The sequence below is a fragment of the Syngnathus scovelli genome, chromosome 6 (genome assembly GCF_024217435.2).
Source record: "Syngnathus scovelli strain Florida chromosome 6, RoL_Ssco_1.2, whole genome shotgun sequence".
Classification (NCBI taxonomy): domain Eukaryota; kingdom Metazoa; phylum Chordata; class Actinopteri; order Syngnathiformes; family Syngnathidae; genus Syngnathus; species Syngnathus scovelli.
In genome coordinates, this window is record NC_090852.1 from 16,781,235 (window position 1) to 16,800,929 (window position 19,695).

General features: G+C 43.3%; 2 protein-coding genes across 3 annotated transcripts in view; both read right to left on the minus strand.

Moving 5' to 3' along the window:
- LOC125970845 (PDZ domain-containing RING finger protein 4) overlaps positions 1 to 2,051 on the minus strand; it is a 63,857-nt gene extending 61,806 nt beyond the window's left edge. The window contains exon 1 of the mRNA XM_049723528.2: positions 1,575 to 2,051. Within this exon, the coding sequence (XP_049579485.1) occupies positions 1,575 to 2,009 (435 nt within the window). The 5' untranslated portion in view covers positions 2,010 to 2,051. The remainder of the gene's footprint in view (positions 1 to 1,574) is intronic.
- An 896-nt stretch (positions 2,052 to 2,947) lies between these two features.
- The window catches only part of cntn1a (contactin 1a), a 30,610-nt gene continuing 13,862 nt past the window's right edge, over positions 2,948 to 19,695 (minus strand). For both annotated transcript variants that reach the window (XM_049723526.2, XM_049723527.2), the window contains exons 2-24: positions 17,650 to 17,785; positions 17,052 to 17,090; positions 14,225 to 14,351; positions 13,593 to 13,771; positions 13,425 to 13,520; positions 12,752 to 12,958; positions 12,584 to 12,683; positions 12,332 to 12,513; positions 11,977 to 12,101; positions 11,514 to 11,631; positions 11,070 to 11,217; positions 10,219 to 10,346; positions 9,426 to 9,598; positions 9,028 to 9,151; positions 8,010 to 8,171; positions 7,664 to 7,813; positions 7,172 to 7,242; positions 6,783 to 7,017; positions 6,302 to 6,405; positions 6,040 to 6,229; positions 5,854 to 5,966; positions 5,636 to 5,795; positions 2,948 to 5,570 (exon numbers count right to left, since the gene is read on the minus strand). In XM_049723526.2, coding sequence (XP_049579483.1) covers positions 5,494 to 5,570; positions 5,636 to 5,795; positions 5,854 to 5,966; positions 6,040 to 6,229; positions 6,302 to 6,405; positions 6,783 to 7,017; positions 7,172 to 7,242; positions 7,664 to 7,813; positions 8,010 to 8,171; positions 9,028 to 9,151; positions 9,426 to 9,598; positions 10,219 to 10,346; positions 11,070 to 11,217; positions 11,514 to 11,631; positions 11,977 to 12,101; positions 12,332 to 12,513; positions 12,584 to 12,683; positions 12,752 to 12,958; positions 13,425 to 13,520; positions 13,593 to 13,771; positions 14,225 to 14,351; positions 17,052 to 17,090; positions 17,650 to 17,707 — 3,066 coding nt within the window. In that variant the 5' untranslated portion in view covers positions 17,708 to 17,785 and the 3' untranslated portion in view covers positions 2,948 to 5,493. The remainder of the gene's footprint in view (positions 5,571 to 5,635; positions 5,796 to 5,853; positions 5,967 to 6,039; positions 6,230 to 6,301; positions 6,406 to 6,782; positions 7,018 to 7,171; positions 7,243 to 7,663; positions 7,814 to 8,009; positions 8,172 to 9,027; positions 9,152 to 9,425; positions 9,599 to 10,218; positions 10,347 to 11,069; positions 11,218 to 11,513; positions 11,632 to 11,976; positions 12,102 to 12,331; positions 12,514 to 12,583; positions 12,684 to 12,751; positions 12,959 to 13,424; positions 13,521 to 13,592; positions 13,772 to 14,224; positions 14,352 to 17,051; positions 17,091 to 17,649; positions 17,786 to 19,695) is intronic.

The following is a 19,695-nucleotide window of genomic DNA, read 5'->3' on the forward strand; positions in this document are numbered from 1 at the left end:
AAATAATATGCTAGCACACGCGTTCATGTTGGCGTTAAGGACTTGACGTGTCCATATGTCAGTTGAATTGGAGTGGGAATAGGAAATAGTGACGCTTGAGGGATAAACAGCTTAGATGTAAATTCCTAGTCAAGTGACAAACGGAGCAGAACCGACACCGAGGCATTTCCAGGAAGCTCAAAAGTGGGACAACAAATCGCTAGCGTACGACAGCTAATTGTTGGTAGCAACCGAATACCAACAATGAACTGTCCCCCGCTGCAAAAAAAGTTACTTTTTAGGTAGGTTTGTCCAAAAAAAGCGTGCCTTGTCTTTGCAGGCCACACAAAATGATGTGGCGGGCCGGATCTGGGCCCCCGGGCCTTGGGTTTGACACCAATGCTATCGCTTGGGTTTGTAATTTTTAGACTCCATAGTCATAAAAACATTCACAAGTGGTATGAAAACACAACACAAATTTTTGCACACACAAAAAGTAACTATCCAGACACTGATACATGATCTGCTGAAGAAAAAGAAAAACATCCCCTAAACTCATTTCACATACATTTGGATGGATGCCACTAGTTTAGTTAGAACAAGCAGGCTTGATTTTCAAAGTCAATATTCAGACTGAGCTAAGTCAGCAGTCAAAAATTAAACGGAAAGGCATCGAGAAAGATTTGGAAAGGCTCAAAATCCCCCAAATAAACAATGGTGATAATTTTGTACAATTGTGAGATATAAAGTTGTGTCATCACACCCTGGCAGTAAAATATGATTAGAAGATTTTTTTTTTAATTTTAAAAAAGTGAGTCATGTGACTCAGCAGACATTACATCATCAAATTGCTCTGGTAGACCAACGCCAACTCAGCTTTATTTATCGAGCACTTTAAAAACAACTATGGCTACTAAGCTGCTCCCATTTAATTCCCCTCTTGTATTTTTTTTTTTTTCCAAGTATTCAGCCAGAATGGAGTGTGTGACTCAAACCAACTCTGGTTGCAGACTAGTCAATTTGTCTTCTTCACGCCACAGACGTTTAGAGGACGAGGTTGACGAGTCGCCTATCCACTTGCACGTTGCGGAATGAAATTAACCTGTCATCTTAATTGACTTAAATTGTGTTCTATTTCTGTACAGTTTTTGATAAGTGATGGCGACCTAGTAAATGGGAATGGTATTTCCATTCACTCCAAATTACTAACTTGATCTAGTTGATGTAATAGAATTAATGTAAAAAAAAATATACATATAGAAAATTGTAAGTCAAGTACTCTCCTCATTATCAGAAAAACACTGATTTTTTTTTTTTTTTTTGCAGTACAGTATCACTAAATCTTACAAAAACAAACATCAGCATTGATTTCTAACTAATGTAGTCAAATGTTACCTTCTTTATTCCTTAATCAGAAAAATTTGAAATGTTTTTTTCCATCTGCCATGATAGGGTTTAATCAAAATATACAAAATGGTGAATAGATTCAAAGTTGATGCAATGGATGAATTGATTTTTATGACATACTCCGTCTTTGCTGACAAGAACATTTCTGAAATAACCCACATTTTTAGGAAAAAGTAATGCAAACTTACTTGGTAATAGTCAAAGAGCTGCAATGCAATGCTGTCCATGTGCGCCAAACACTGACGGAGCCTCCAGAGTTGATCCCCCGGCGGCTCAACACCCTCCAGCCCCAACAGTCGAGCTCTCTGCGCCCAAGCGGATCTCCTCTCCTCCAGGGCGCCAGTCAGGGCGAGCAGCTGCTCCAAGCAGTCCGCTCCAGCCCGAGAGGCGCCCTCGCCCGGTTGGGGCTGCCCGCTTCCCAGCTGACAACTCGCCGGTTCTCCTTTCATCTGCGGTTCTTCCATCCTCTCATCCAGGTTCGCCTCTGACGGAGTTTGTCGGAAAAATGTCGAGCATTCGGCGCACATAGGTTTAGTTTGCTTCCGCTCGGGACAAAGTTTGGACACACTGGAAGGTTCGAAGGCGTTCGCAGTCCGGACGTGTGCGGAGATGTGTGACGTCATTGCGCAGACTCACCTTTTCACCACCCACTGCTCCTTTGAACTCTGACCCCACCTTTTTAACATTTTTTCTAAATTACAGATTTTAACGTGATTGGTCGATCCTGAACACATGCACACATCCCATTTGGAAGAGGGTGTGCATACTTATGCAATCGCATCATCTCAGTTATTTTTACTTTGCACATTAGAGAATTTTTTTTTTCAATTGATTGTCACAGGTAATGTTAATGGTGGAAAAAGTTTTGAAATGATTTATCCTGTTTTTATTTTAATTTTATTCCCCACTCCCAAAAAAACTGACATTTACTAATAGAGTAATGTTTTTATTTTTAATTATTTATAACTTATATTAATGTATCAATTTAATTATATTAAACCTACGATAAAACATTTTAAATATAATTTTAAAAATAATTTAAATAATTTTAAACATAACTAGTTCAATGTTTTGTCAAATTGATGTTTATTTACAAAATATTTTCTTTGTAATGAATAGCCACTCTTAATTTATTCATCTTAATGTTCCATTTTATCTGTTTGAATTTGAAGCAGGAGACTAAGTGCCATCATAAATCTTCTTTTCATCTGCTGGACACCTGAGAGGACACTAAAGTCCAGCAGATGTTTTTGCTTAAGATGGCGCCGACATTTTGACAGATTGATGAAATGCATCTTAAATCCGTTGAATGGTGTATAATCATCATCGTCCGCTCTTGAACCGAGCAAAGAAAACTTGGTCATTTAAGCCTCAATCATAAATGATGCACTCATTTCTATTTTTTATTGCTATGACAAAATCTGCTATAGATTCAAAAGCAGTAAAGATAAACTGTGACGAGGAAAAAGAAAACATGGAAAGATTTTTTCCCCCTTTCTTTCTGGCAAACTCAACAAGAAATCAAATTAAGCTGCTCCATCATCAAGATGGACACAAGCAATAGTTTAACTACATTTTTATTGTTTCTTGCCCAGTCAAAGAACAATTCCAGTTTGATCCCTCAAGTGCTAAGCTTTAGATGCTCTTTCTAGAAAAAAAAAAATTAAAAAACAGCCTCCAAAACTTCATGACAGGCAACTAAAGCACGGACGACGTTTCGTTGGGACACTCAAGTTGCCATAAAGGGACGCCACGCAGGATGGAATGTATTTCTCATGCACGTTACAATGTAAGCGCCATAGCTTGGAACGTGAGAAGAAAAAAATATGTTGCTAACTTTCAAGGCAATCATGCATTTGGCAACCCTTTTTGCGCTCATCTCTTGCATGGAAGGGAAGGGGGCAAACTGGGGAGAAGCACTTTGCGGTGGATGGTCACAACACGGAAAGCACGTACGGCCACCATCACATCCGAACGCAGCATTGAGGGAAGTTAAAGTTGTACAAATCAAAGTTGAAAATCGACGAATGACACTTTTTTTTTTAATATAACAATAACACAATGGTAGTAAGAGGAGCTAGGCATGTTGTCCTGTTATGGGAATTAAAACGGTGACTCTTGCGGGCAAAGCGAAAACTTTGTTTCCACTTAGCAGTACAAAGTCCAGTTCAGCTCACTTTTTTTTAAACATTTTTAATAAAAATCTTAGAATAAATAGGGCTCTGAATAAGTAAATTACCAGGCTTTCTGATATGATTTATGAACTTTTAATCAGCCGTACAGTCAACTCGGTCTCACACTTGTGACGTCAGTGTTTCGTCACACGTTTCAAAACAAGAATTATTATTATTTATAAACATTGGAGAACATACTATAAGTAATTAAAAATAATTTTAAAAAAACTCATTTAAATTTTTTTTCTATCATGATATAGCCGAAATTTCCACTTAGCCTAACAGTTTGTAACTAATTGTTGCGATACAGTTTGCTCACATAAGGTGGCGCTGTACACGCTGTTGTCCACGAACTGATTTGACAGAGATCGGTCGGATTCTTCCCTGGTGAACTGAACTGTACTGGACTGCTTGATGGAAACTTTGCACGTAAACAAACATACCTCCAACCTTTGCTGGGTTTCTTATGATACAGCCAAAGCAAAAAAAAAAAAAAAAAAAAAAAACTTTGAGCCAACAAACAAGAACATGTCAGCGGTCTTGCATATGCTTCAGTGTCCAGAAATCATTCAATCCAGTTTACTTATAAACACACAACAAGAATAAATGACAAACGATACAAGATATTGTCTGGGTCGACGCTGTCTAAGTTGCTGCTAAAATGTGACAACGCAGCCTGCAAAGCGAGTGGCTGTCATCCAAAACAAAGCCGTCCGAGCGCCGAGTGTCATAAATTCAGGTCGCTCGGAGTGACACGCCAGGACAGAAGATGACTTTTCACGTCCTCCCCTTCACTTTCCAATCCAAGCATCTGCTTTTGTGCTTTTTCAGTTGGTCGTGTTACAGCAAACAGTTTGTTTGGCAGCGTCAGCAGCGTGTTGAGGGCCTCCTCCGCTCGTGGCCGAGTACTCGCTTCATAAATTTCGGCGGTATGTATTGTGTTAACTGAATCCTTGCTGACTTTTCAAAGATCGGCACATTTTCTGCAACCCTAAGTACACTTGAAAGACAAACGTAGATGGTCGATACACCTACAGAAAGTACATTGAAAAAAAAAAGTTACTTTTGTCCGTTCGCAGAGGAAGAGAAAATATTTTTCCCAAACGTTGGCAGCATATAATTCATCAAAGTACCGTATTTCCTCAAATAGTAGCCTTAAATCGAATAGAAATGATTCCTCAATTGGTCACAGGGTTGGTCGTCCGCTTGATTAAATGAAAACCGCGCCCCAAATAAATGCCTTCCAATATATATATATATATATTTATGTCATCTAATAAATAACATTTAAATGATTAAGTCTCATTATTTGAATATGATTTAAAATATATACATTAAAGCCGTCCTCCGAGAAATGCCTCACCCCAAATAGAAGCCTAGTCGTGGCTACTACATGAGAAAATACGGTCTTGTGTCGGCGACGTCGGCCATCTTGACTTTTTTGCTTTGACTGTATCCCACTTAGCCGAGGCTCTTCTTTACTTTTAGTATGAAAACAAACAACCAAACAGAAACTGAAGTGCGGGTCAAGAAAGACATACAATATATTGATACTCGTAAACATATGCGCTTATCCTTCACAAATTGAGCTCAGATTATTTCCTCGTGTAAAAAAAACAAAAAAAAAGTAAAAAACCTGTGATTTTGAAAGACGTGTCTGTGAAAGATAAGCGCAGATATTTACATAAGGCATATTTGAAAAAAGTTGACAGAGCTCCTTTCGTACTCCTCCAAAGAAGCTTCTTGTGGATAAATAAGGACCGCCCACTTCCAAGCGTTTCCGTCCATTCCCACAAGAATCTTCCGGAAAGGGGAAGAGTTGGAATGAGCGGAACCGGACGATTGTGGAAAGAGTCCCGAAAAGTCTTTCTAGGTGGTCAACCGTGATAAAGTGTCCTTCACGTGGGAGGTGAAGACAAAGATGTCGCTACATTCAGAGGTTCAGGCAGAGAACGGCTAGCAGGAGCAGGCCGAGCGTGCTGAGAGGTCGGGCGGGCGTGACGCTTCCTCCTGAGAGACACACGTGTCGCTTTTACAAGCGAGCTCATAAAATGCGGTGAAACTAAAAGAATTACCCGTGATGAAGATTTGCGCCACAGCCCCGTCGCCGCCCTCGGAATACGCTCGGACCTCCACCACGTAGGTCTCGTTTTCGTGGAGGGGGAGTTCAATATGCCGCCGGTGGGTCATGTACAGCGTGCCCGTGGAATGGCCCTGTTCAGGTCGGTACAGAACCTGCGGGTCGAGCAGACGGTAAGCGGGATTTTTCCGATTGAAGCATTAGCGTACTCACTTTGTAACCGTCGACCGCTGACTCGCTCGCCAGCGTCTCCACGTGCTCCCAGGCGACGTTGACCGACTTGCCCTTGAACTTTTTACCGATGATGCGAGGGGCTTGAGCCGGAGCTGATTGAAACATGTTTTAACGACAGCGGTGAAGGTGGCGTGATGTAACCGAGCCTCGTCATTGACAACTTACGCGGCTTCTTGGTGCGGATTTCCAGGCGATCGCTGGCCGGGCCGTAGCCGGCGGAGTTATATCCCCGGATCTCGATGAGGTAAAGGGAGTCGGGTTTCATCCTGTCCACTCTGGTATGGTTTTCCCGACCGGGCACCGACACTCTGTGGGCGCCGCCTTCACTGTCCTCCTTTTTCCTCCAATACTTCACCTGAGATCCAAACATGGATTGTTTTTTTGTTTGTTTTCAAATCACACACACGTGTCCTGTTTCTGCGCCGACCTGGTATCCGTCTATGTTGCTCTGCGTGATGGGGAACCACCACACGACGGCGTCGGTGGCGGACAGCGCTTTGCCGTCGATGTTCGAAGGGGCGTCGGTGGGCACTAGTGCAAAACATAGAGGACCTCCATCAAAACAAAACTTGGATTTGAATAAAATGTGATTTGTTTGTTGCAACAGACACTCAACCTCAATTTGGGGCAGTAAAAGCCCTGCGCTCAAGTGTTGCCACGGCAACCCGACTTGACTCGGCGTGCGAGTGCTTATCTCGACAGTCTGCCGGTGAAGGTTAATAACCGTTCGAGGTACACGTGTCTCGATAATCCTCCCCCAAACAAAAGGAGAGGGCAGAAGATGGGTCTCGCGTTCAAGAGGGAATTAACATTCCACAAAATCGACACGTGAGAACTTGCTGAGAAGCAGATCGACTGAAGGCAACGACCTATGACCTCATGATGACATCACAGTGCGAAACGCTCACCGTCTTGCGCGGAATAAATGGTCTGGGGCAGACTGTAGGGTCCCTCCCCTTTGCTGTTAAACGCTTGGATTTTCACAATGAACTCGGTAGCAGGAGCGATGGATGGATCTTTGTGTACGTAGCGCTTGGCCTGAGGGTCCGACACTGTCACCTGCGTCCACTCGACGCCGGCTCGAGGTTTGAAGGCCACGATATAGCCAAAGTACGGACCGTAGTAGTACTGCTCCTGGACGGGCTGGGGAAGACAGTAATGGCAAAACATTAATATTATTATCTTAAGGCAGTAAAGGCAAGATATGTCATAGCTATAGCATATGTCAGAGCTAAATCTAGCTAGCTAGCTAGCTAAACTTGAAGTCAATCCCCAAAAAGTAAAGGTCCCAATCTACCGTCCACGTGATGGTCAGCTCCCTGTTGGTACCGCCGCCTCCGCCCACATCCGAGGGCGCCACCACAGGACCTATGTCGACAAGAGAACAAAAACTCTGAGCCTGCACGCGAAGAATGCGTACAAAGCACTCCAACCCACACAGGCTGTAACTACCAAACCACGACATCCTTCTCAATATCTCCTCCTCGTGCCAAGCGCAACACCTTCACCACTTATTTTTTTTCGTTTTGAAAGAGCGTCTGTGATTTTCATTGTCGACTCGACATTCGGAACACGGTTTCCTCAAAGTGCTCATTTGCGGAGGTTTGTGCGGTCGCTCGGGGTTCTCGTAGAAGAGGTCAGCGCTGACTCGTATTTACTGCGATACTCATCATAAGCGAGCAGTTATTCAAGACACTCAAAAACAAACGAAAGTCAGCACGGAAAGCTGGACCGAAATAGCGCTTTTCCGTTCCGTGACCTTTTTCCTGACTCGTTCGCATGAACTTACTGGAGGGCAGGGTTTTCTCTTTGCGAGAGGGGACGCTCGGGTCGCCGGCGCCCAACGTGTTGGTGGCGATCAACCTGAACTCGTACTCGGTCCAAGGGACCAAGTCCACCACGGTGGCCCTCTCTGCGTTTCCTTCCACGTCCGGCGGAGCTACAAAGACAAGGTTGACGTCTTAAAAATCGATGGTGGGTTACAGAGGAGCTCTGTTGACTTTTTCTTTAAAACAATAAAGGGCGTCAATTTATGGAAAGCATTTTTGAAGGTGTCATTTCATGCCGAGCGGCGTGTCGGATCACTTTATAGCTCGTCATTACAAAGCCGCGGGATGTTTATTCGGCGTCCTCACATGTGGTGGCGTTCTTCCACACGGTCGGCGAGAAGGCGTCCCGGTACTGGATGGTATATTTGGAGATGGGGCTGTGGTTGTCTGCTCCACGGCTCCACTGCAGCGTTACGTTCTTGTCGCTTTTGTCCGTCACTCGCAACCCCGCCGGGGCGCCGGGGGGGCCTGGGGTTGGGCGGTGGAGGGGGGGGGGGGGGGGGGGGGGGGGGTGAGTTAGTGTTGCTTGATGGCTTGAAGTTATAATAATAATAAATTATAGTAAAAATAAATACTAATTTAATTTTAATTTATTTTAGACTGTATTATTTTAAAAATACATAATGTATTTTTTATTAAGTAACTTCATTTTTATTGCATGTTTTTTTTATTATATTAATAATTACTATAGAAAGGGAACAAAAATCAAAGAAATATTATTAAGCTATTATCAGATAATCAAATATTTTCCAACTATGTTAAGAGATAATGTTCTTTCATTTATTTTATAATTTATTCATAAACATTTAATTTAATTAATTTATTAATTATTTTTTTTTCGTTTGTTTCACATCAAGTATTAGCAAGCAGTCTAAATGGAATGAATAACTTGCCGCACTTCTAAAACACTTTTTCCATTTTCAAGGAACCTTGATCACCTTCACGACTGCTTTGTTGTGTTTGTTTATAAAAGTTCCTCCGAGGTTAAGCCATCGGTAGACGCCCGGATGGAAACGCTGACACAAGCCCAATGATCTGACCAACAGTTGGCCTTCAAAATGAACGCTCATTTCTTCCACTGGAAAAAAAAAACATTTCCTGATAGCAGGGATCAGCCTGACTCCAAACCCGCAGCTTCACTAATAAACTCAGATGACTGAGGCGATTCCGCGGCCGAATCTGGACAGGCCTAGATGGTGGCGCCAAAGATCTTCATCACCAGAGATAAAGTCTTTTGGACATATTGACAAATACGATCACGTCTCGAACGTCAGCGTGGCGAATGCGAATTGTTTGGGGAGCAACTGACAAATTGGTGACCGACCTCTGACAACCAAGCTTGCCGAGGAGGTCACGTTGTCCACGGTGGTCTGCGCCGTGCAGGTGTAAATCCCGGCGTGCTTCAACTGAGCCTTCTTGATCATCAGCTCGCCATCCGAGCTTCCGTTCTACAAAAGGCAATGATTGGTCAACGTTGTCAAACTCTGTGTGCTAAACTCATTACGGCAAGTCAAATACTGTTATGAATACTTCCTAAACTCTATTAAATCAAAGCTGACCACATTTTATGAGCGGAAAAAAAAAAAGTATTATGTAAAAGCCATCAAATTCCAATGTGGTGTGTGGCGAGCGGCCACAGCTCTGACCGCCACGCCGCAGAGGGTTTGAATCGATGGACGCTATCAGAAATTGCCGTTTAATTAGACTGCGATGGTTTCTCACCGGGGTGCGTTCGTAATGTTGCCTGTCCTTGTCCAGGTCAATGACTCGGCCGTCCAGGGACCAGATGAAGGTGATGTCCAGGGAGGAGTCGTGTGACGCGGCGCACTGCATCCAGGCGTTTTCACCAACTTTGACGTCAGCGTTGGAGGGCACCAAGGTGATCTTTGTGGAGTCTGTAGGGGGCGCCAACATGAAGCATCATACATCCAGCATGTATACATGATTACATATATAAATAAACACAACAAATAAAAGAAATACACAATATTATGTACACTCACTCATTACAGACAGAAAGGTAAATATTATTTATATTTATGATTATAGCTTTTTCATCCCTCAAGAAATCTAAAATAATAAATCGAATATTATTTATTGAGATGCACCCGTGTGTCTTAAAAGCCAACTTTTACTCATACATGTGCGTATTTCCTGCTTGTGGAATGCATAAAGCGGTAAAAATGGTGGATTAGGATAGTTGCGTAATTGTCCACAAGGGGGCAGCAAAGAACCGTTTATGGGCTGTCAGGCCGAACAGTTTTTCAGCTTGCATCCACTTGGCAGTACAATTATTTGCCATTGAAGCGAATAAATTCTTAAGAAAGAATACCATGATACTTGTAGCACATTAAATTTGTTCCTAAACTTCCTATTTCTAAACTATACTCATGTGTCTCCACGTGTCATTATTCAACATCCGTCGACATGTGAAGGTCAGCGAGCGCAAGAGTGATGATTTCCCAGCCAAGGCCAACATGGCGCAAACCAAATAGAAAGAAACATTTTCATGTACCTGTTACCGTTAGAGAGCCTGTGCTGTTGGCCTTGCCCCGGTCGTTTTGGGCAAAGCAGGTGTACCTGCCCTCGTCTGTGCGAGTCACGTTGAGGATCTCCAAGCTGCCGTCCTCCCAGATGAACATCCTGATGAGATAAGAGAGAGCAGTTTGAGTCAATGGTTGAATAAATTTATGAGCAAAATTCAAGTAGTGCTTTTAGATATGTATGTCAAATAACCTTTTGCTATTGCAATGAATGGAAATCCCATTAATCCATTCCAGCAAGTATTTTTGTAATGCATTTTAATGGAGGAAAAAAAGTCCAAATTTGAATGTTGAATAATGCAAACGTTGAGGTTAAAAGTCCACTGTGTATTAATCCATGCGTGGATGATGAAAAAATTGTCATAAAAATGCTTAGACTACGTGATGCTTCTCAAATAAAGTTTGAGCGCGTGAGGGTGAAAGTGAGCTGAAGGCAAAAAGAAAAGAGACGTCGGATTCCCTTTTTTCTTTGCATATTTCAACCTCATGCATGAAAAATAGCATCCACGCCACGGAGACGATTAAGGGGCATATGCTGCATAGTAATTTGATCGCCGTTTGAATCCCACCCGTGGGGGTGGGGAAGAAGGTCGGGGGTCTCCCGGCTTCCCCCAGATTAGGCTTGTTTTGTCAGAGAAGGGTTTACCCATCAGGATGAGCTTAACGTCAGGAAAACCACATCAGAATTAGGGAATCCGCAGCTTATTTCGATCCCTAAAACGGCACATTTCGGGACTTCATGTGGAATTTTGACCCACATAATCGAGGGGTGAAATGTAACATGGCGGCCTTTTGGACGTTTTGGAGGCGGAGTCCTGCTCACCTGCTGGAGTTGGACAGCAGCTCGGTGTCCTTACTCCACGAGACCTTGGGCTTGGGGGCGGCTTTAGGTCGACACTCGATCACCACTCGGCCGTTTCTAGGAGCGAGGACGTGCTTGACCGGGTTGTGTTCAAAAGTGGGAGCGCAGTCTGGAACAAGAGAAGTAGTAATATGGATTATTGAGCAAAAAATAATTATTCTAAAAATAATCACTGGCAGAGTAGAGTTCAGTTGTATTTAACTTTTTTTTGTACAATTCTTCTGATATTTAGTTTACATTCAGAGACTTGCAATAATATCATTTTCACGAACACTTAAACCTACTATGCTACTGTACTGGTCAATTAGTGCCCTCAGGAATTTTTTAGTTCTTCAAAATGAGAATGAAAATCCAAATTGTAGCAGATAATTAGCAATGTGGAGTATCCGTCTAAAAATGTCTCACCAAACACACGCAGTTCAGCGTTGGCAAAGATGACCCCGTGGGGATTCTCAGCGATGCACTGGTACATCCCGGAGTCTTCAAACGTCAGGCTGCTGAACGCCATCACTTCTCTATCCAACTGTGCACAATGAGCAGTCGCAATCAAGTCCCCTTCATTAAAGCACTCGGCATCGCATTGTCGAGCAGAGAGCCGCAATTCAAACTGTCGGATGTTGACATGCACAGATGAGGAGATGCTCATTTGACAAGGAAAGGCCTTCATTAAAGTATCCAATGCATATTTTAACACCCCCGCTCTGCTGTCACGGCTATTCACATTGTTTAATTTTTTTTAATTGTTTACCCAGGCAGCAGCACAAAAGCAAGAGGAAACTTCTCTTGACATAACAAGCTGGCTGTGTGCCAGCGGTCTGTCAGCCGAGGCCGGCAAAGCGACATCGTGTTGGCTTAGTTTGAACATTACCGGCTCTCCGTTCTTCAGCCAGCGGACGCTTGGTTTGGGTTTGCCGCTGGCCGAGCAGGACATGGTGTAGGCGCTGCCGAGGTCTGCCTCGGCGCTGCTGATGTGCTCCACCCATTCGGGAAAAGCTGGAAAAAAATGTTCCCCATTAGTCTAAACATGGTATTTGGATTAATATTGCGTTTCTGTGGAATACGAATTCCACTTGTTTTTATCCATATAGAGGGGCGGCCATTTTGTGGATTAAAAATAACATCACAGCTACTCAAGACTCATCTTGCTAACATAGCTAGTTAACGTTAGCATGCGCGGTTTGTTTTTGTTCAAGAGGGAAAAAAAGAAGCCCGCCTCGACATACCTTCCACAGACAAATGTGCGCTGTGATAGTCTTTTCCCTTGGAGTTGACGGCTTCGCACTGATACTCGCCGCCATCTTCCGGCCGTACGTTGTGCAGATGCAAGTGAGCCCCCGCCATGCGCACCTCATGGTTGGCGGGAAGCTCTCCGTTCAACTTCTTCCAGCGGATATCCGGGACAGGGCTGGACAAAAATAAATTCAATTTACAACCATATAATGTGGCATTTTTTCAATTCTTTATCTCCAACTTACTTTCCCAAAGCAAAGCATTCCAAAGTGATATTGCTCCCCGCCAGAGTGGTGGTGTCGGGGAACTTGACGTTGAGGTCAGCCGGATACTTCCGGTTTGGACCTGCGGCGTGGAGAAAAGACAATTTGGAATTGATCGGCGCAACTGGGATGGAAAAGCAAGGTACTGACGTTCGCTGAGGGGAACCAGCGGGATGTAGTTGGAGAAGACGCTCTTGGAGATGGAGGCGCTGGAGGCGATACACGAGTAGTTGCCGCTGTCCGACGCCTCCACTTTGGAGATGTAAAGGTTGCCCGTTATTTGCGAGACGAAGTGCCTTTTGTCCAGCAGGATAAAAGTGGGGAACTCGTTGAGGATCCATCGGAAGGACAGGTCAGCTGCACAGACGCAAAACGCCCGCCTGTCAATCACCGTCTCAGACGCTTAGCAACCGCTCTGGAAATAGCCGAGGCTTTGAATGCAACATTAGCTCAGCGTGAAGCGTCTGAATAGGTGCAAATTTTAAAGAGAGGCGAAAAAAAATGGCACATTCACTTGACGCTGAAAAGGATTTATTATTCATTTATTGACCTTTCAGATTAAAATCGTATAATTCTCTTGGCTCAGGGAGGGATAAGAGAGAGATGTTGTCTGGTGGCTATAATTTTGCATGAATTTGAAAGCACAGGGTTGAGACTAAATATCAGCTTTGAATATGAAGCGGCAGAAAATTAACTCAAGACTAATAAATTATGCAGGATGCATAATTTGAACAACTTGTGAGCAAATATGGTCCAAAAAGTGTGGTGAAAGTTTGTCAAGGTTGATTATTATTTGAATAATTATATTCTTCATCTTACTTACCTGGATGATGTGGAGGAGGAGCACAGAGAAGAACTGCCCCCTGTCCTTCTTTGACATACACAGACTCCCTCTCCTCCGACGAGAAAAGGTCCAAATCTACGAAATGACAAATTTTAATCACATATGTAAGCTAATATTAGCACGCAGTCCCGTTTCAACAAAACTTACATCCAAACTGGACCGACGCCTCTCGGCTAAGGATCGTCCCGAAGGTGTTGCTGGCCAAGCAGGTGTACCTCCCCTCGTGGTGGTTTTTAACCGGCTCGCTGATGACCAGGTTGCCTTCCGACAACCTGTAGTGTTGGTGTTTTGCACTCAGGTCGATTTCTACGCCATCCAGCATCCATCTGCCAGAAATTTTTGATGTAATAAAAATCAACAGTTTGCGCATGGTGTTTAATGCTGCACTTTAATTCACTGCGATGATCCTTCTGATGTTCCCGCCTGCACAACGATGACACGAGTATGAAGACACGGCATGGAAAACCATTTACATACATTTGCATGTAAATTGGCTGAGCTCATCATAAAACAGCATCCGCTTTGCTGCACTGTGAAATGAAGTGTCAGTTGGTGCCAACAACATTTTGTTTTTTTCCCCCCCATTTTCTTTAATCACTTGTATTGACGGTTAAATCGTCGTTTGTGGGAGGATAAATGATGGCGGGAATTTGCATAGTGTTGCCGTCTAATGAAATGGAAAGATGCGGTAAATGCTTAAGCATCTTTGTTTGCTTTTTGTGTGAACCTTCAAAGACATAACACTCCAGTCATGATATGTATGAGGGAACATATGTTACTTGTATGTGGCAGGTGGACTGGCTCGGGCCCGGCAGCTCATGGTGATTTTGTCCTCGGGTGACTCTTCGGGGTAGATGGTGTCCACCGGCTGCTCCTCAAACACCGGCCCGTAACCTGTGGCTTCATCTGTAGGCGAACGAGGCCGAAGGTAAACAACAACAGAGACCAGGTGGACGGCTTTGACAAACATCAACAAAGTCAGAGTGAAGCCCTGGTGACAGTTCTGGGACGAGTGTGACAGCTGGCTTGGCGTGATGGGTGGAAAAAAAAAGTTTTTTTTCAAAATGATCTTCGACTTTACTGAAATTTTTCGTGGCAGCCCCAACGGACATCTGCTGTATTTCATCATATTTGCAGTATTTTCTCAGATTTGCCAAGCTAAAGCAAAATTTTTTTTTTTTTTTTTCCAATGGACAACTGGGGCATATTAAATTTATTTATTTATTTATTTATTTATTTATTTATTTATTTGTTTATTTATTTATTTATTTATTTATTTATTTATTTATTTATTTATTTATTTATAGCTAATTCATTTATTTGCAGTTGATTTATTTATGTATTTATTTGTGGTTGATTAATTAATTAATTAATTAATTTATAGCTAATTCATTTATTTGTAGTTTATTTATTGATGTATTTATTTGTGGTTAATTTATTTATTTATTTATGCAGCTGCATGGAGATCCAAACGTCAGGATTTGAGTTTGGGTCGGTCATTAGTGTAGCAATTAAGTAGCGGCAAGATGGATTTAATCTCACTGGTTGGACTCAACGCTTCCTTCGAAATGAAAGTGCAAGTGCTAAAAATGAGTTACTGCAGGGCCGACGGGACCGAAATTAAGTGAGAAAATCTGTTCTGGGAACGAGGGAGGATTTCAGCTCTAAATTTTCTATTTAAGGAATTTAAATTCTAAGCGTCGGCGCACACACACAAGTGAGGAGAACATTAGCGACTGCTGTGAATGAATTATTTGTAGGTAGAACAAGAGTATGAGGATGACTCCTGGTGGCGCTCCAATTGTTTTACTGTATCGTGGGATATGACAGATGGCGGGGGAGGAGTTGCCAAAGCAGGCCACAGAAGGCCTGGAGACACGGCGGTCTCTACTCTCGTACCTTCTCGTGAACTTCTGTCTGACACGCTTGTGTGTCCTCTCTGCAACCCACACAGCTGCCTCATTTGCATATTTACAGCCGTCTCCAATACTAGTTTTGAAACAAGCAAAACTTTCAGACATTTTATTCCTTCAGCGCTTTTTTGGGACTAAAAATGGAGAGAAGAGAAAAGGCCTCTTTCACAATGGACCTTGCATTCAAGTCAAAATGAAAAATAGGAAGCAGCTGCAAGAAAATGGCTAAAAACTAAATTCCTTCTTTCTTCACCACACCCAAAACGTTTCGTACGATCATCCCAAAAGACAAACGTTTGTTTCATTGCTGTACAAACAACATCGCTCTGTCTCCTCCTTTTTGGCAACACTACTTTATTTCCGCTGGGTGAAAAGAGTGACTCTTCCTCCTACGCGCATACTAAAAAAAATAAAAACCTGTTGTCATTTAATGTGTATTTTATCCAATTAGTCACGAGTGCAACCATATCAAAGAGATTATTGACTTCGCACGCTAACTGACGACGAGCGAGTCCAAACGACAATGAAACGTTTCTCGGAGAAAACAAAAACAGAGCGTGCCGACTGGCAAGCAGGGCGGGGAATTGTCTCTGAAGTGAAAAATTCACACGCTGACTGAAATAAATGTGCGCCCCAAATGGAATTATTCCGCTGAGACTAAAGCGACTGCCATCTCTCAGAACTAGCTGATCTGATTACAAAGTTTTCTTCTCCCGCCACAAATCCAAATCTTTCATACGGAACATCCATTTTCTTTTCTACAAAACAAAAGACTTGACCTCTTCTGGGATGGATTGAAGCCCAGAATTTTCAAAACAACGCTAGCGTGAAATGAGAGTTAGCTTGGCTTGAGTTATAATTTAGCTTTTGAGAACATCCAGCTAGACAGCTTTTAAAAGTCACGCGTGGGTGTTAAGTGAGAGAAGAGGAAGAGAAGTAGCGGCGCTGATCAACATCTTGCTCGCAGGGAAAGGAAAAGAACTCGGCCGCGGATCTCAGCGGGAAGACCACCTACACGCCGAATGCGTCATCGTCCCGCTATAAATATGCCAAATCGGCGAATATGAAATGTTTTGCACGCTTTGTGACCGGAATACGAGGGGAATATGGTTTGTCCTTTGGTTCAACTTGTTTCCGGGCAACCGAGCGGCAAGCTATCTTTTGTCCCCCCCGCTGTACACCTCATGCTGACAGTTTGATTACAATTTACTTTTTGTGCCAAAAAAAAAAAAACTTGTAGGGAGTAGAATGCCATGATAGACCACCGCTAGGAAACGATAGCACAATGCTTCTTCAAATTTATAAACCTGGCTAAAGAACTCTGATGTTTATATTGGTGTGCTAATATGCTAATGCTAATATAATGCTATATCTTTCAAACTAGGTTTGATCCAAGCACCACATGACATTCCGTTGATAGATAATAATAAAAGATGTTGTCGCTTTGACCTCAAATTTACAGCACGTGTCCTTCTTTGAAGGCCAGAGCGTCATCAAACTGTCAGCGCAGTCGCTTATCCTCGGTTGTGAATTGAATAAAAGTGTAGACATGTTTTAATGGGAATTTAATGTCTTTGTTTAAGGTCCACTTATCGGAACTCCGGATTGGCAACGTCTATTTTGTACATTACTTAAAGTCCAGTAATGTTTTAGAGTAGTCAAGGCTGCCAAAATGATTGGCAATAGGTCTTACCTCGATAAAAATCGGGTTCCTCCTCTAGCATAGATGTAGCTGGAATAGTGAGCAAAGGAAAACAGTGTTAGCATCTTTTATCACAGTGAGTTGGATTCGGAAAAAGCTCAAATTGCAACTTTTGTATTTGTTGTCACGCTGCCCATCGACCTTCATCCTTCAGCCTCAAAGAAATGTCAAAGCAATGTTCTTGAGTTGCAATAACGACCCCGTCGGCTGCTACCGACTGCATTTTTATGTGCATAGAAGAAGAGAGGTCTGCATAAAATAGAAAATGGTATATGAAAGTGAAATGTGATTTGAAACGAGAGACTCGTGACCATTCCTTCCTTTTTGTTGTTTATCTGAAATCAATAAGCTCGCTGCAAGTAATGGCTCGAGGAACACCGTATCTTTTTCTGACAATCCATTTTCCCCGCTCAATATTTTATGGCCACTTGGCTTTGTTTCCATTCTGGCTCATTCCACCACACTTTAGCAAAAAAAAAAAAAAAAAAAGGACAAAAATCTTTGACGTTACGAACGATGTAAACATTTTGGGACAGTTTGGGTTTTCTCACATTAACATAGCGAGTAAACATGATAGAAAATGACTGACCTGCGGGGGAGCTAACGAGCAGCGGAAGGAGATAAAGGAGGAGGATGAGGTTGGGCATGATGGTGACAACTGCCGGGTGGAGGGGCTTCAGCTAGGCGCTCAGCCGATGGAACATTAGCAAGACCGCCTGGTTCTCCTGGAAGAGACACAGCAAGAGAGATCAGTTATTATAACATTTGGGGAGGCGGGGCAAATACATGCAATAGTAATTCATATGAATAAATCTTGTTAAAGAAAAAATGCAAATAATTTGAATTTAAAAAATAAATTGAAAAAGTTGAATAAAAATAATAAATTAAAAATCAAATGATGATGTCACGCTGTCTATCTTTTTCCAGGCCATAATATCACACAACTAAACAAGGTGCCACTTTGACACTTCCCTTCATGCTAAGTCACTAGCATCTTCACGCTAACCGCTTCCCGTCAGCCTCCGAGGCTCAAACCAATTGACTGACACGTGGACCGTCGCCAAAACAAACCACCCGTACTGGTTCATCAGAGCAGACATCCCCCCCGAGACATTAACGCCACACAAGAACCAGCACCTCGCGCTAACACACTTTGAAAAGCAACAGCTGTCTTAGCATCAAGGCCTCGAGCATTCGCGGAGACAATGGGAAGGATAATTAGGATTTCATAATGGCTGAATTTAATTCATCACCGTATGATGTTCCTGCTACAATGACATTAATCCCAGGAATTACACCGGCGATGATCTGGCTTATTGCAGATGTTGCCTTCCATATCTGTAGAACATATGGAACGATATTAACGTGTATAACAAGAGTAGCACGAGCATCGGTTCCACACAAGCAGGCCCGGTCCAATCGCTGTAGTGTTGATTACACCGTCGAGGCAGACATTATCGATTCTTTGTGCAGGGCCTGATGTGTCAGACGCTGCAGTTTCGAGGTGTGACACCACAAAAAGATTGAGATAGCAGCGTTCGCCAGACAGAGACAAATGGAGTCTTTTTTTTTTTTTTTTTTTTACTGGATAATGATGCTCTGTTTCAAAATGATTCTCAGATTGAGACACGGACGAAATCCTACATGGCGACCATACATGTGGAAGTGTGAAACTCATGTGACCGCTCATCTTCTCCAACTACTTGGATACAAGGGGGGGCTGGCGTCTCCTAGCAACACCATCCAAAAAGGAGCAATGAAACTACGCAAACAGTCATTTACAGCCCAATGACCCGCCGCCGTCCGTCTATTCACCGCGTTCCAGTCTTGCAAAGCTGTAGCGACTCTCCCTCGTTCATTTCCTTCCTCTCCGCGGCTCGTCTGGCTGCCGAAAAAAAAAAAAAAAAAGTCGTTTCGCTGCCGTGAATCATACATGACGGTAATAGATGCACTTAGGAGATTAGGGGAGATGACGGGCAGCCTCGTTTTAACACAGGGTGGGGGGGGGGGGCACGGCCGATGTCGTCCATCACATTAGGAAGCCGTCAGCCAATAGTTTCAGTGGAAGAAGGGAAGCAGCATGCTCGTATAATCACTTTTAATTTAATAGGGGAGGGGATCTATCTTGGACCTCACCCTCCCGTCGTCACGCTAACTCAACGGGCCTGAATGTGACAGCGGCATCAAACGCAGCCATATTTTCACCCTCTTAAATTACACCAAGGGCCTTGCTAGAGTTGTTTACTGATTCTGGTGACCCCCACCCCCTCCCCTCAACTATTGCCTGCGCCTCCAGCTTTCATCTGCTCGCATCATTTCGATCAATTCTCCTTTTAGTCATTGCAGAATTCCCAATGTTGAGATTGGAAGTCGTATTACATCAAGAGGCGGTTGCCAGGGGGCAAATTGCGGGATTGTGAAGCTTCCCTCCACTGACCACTGCTGTCATTTGTGCTTGTTATCATGACCCCATAACTCCCTTATGTTGCCAGGCGAAGAGGACCACCCCCCCCCCTCCGATATTTGGAACCATTCCTTATCATCTAAGCAGAAAGGGGGGGTGGGGAAGCCCGTGGCTTCAAAAACAAGACATTCCGACGACCCCCAACACCCCCATCGAATTTCACGCACAATC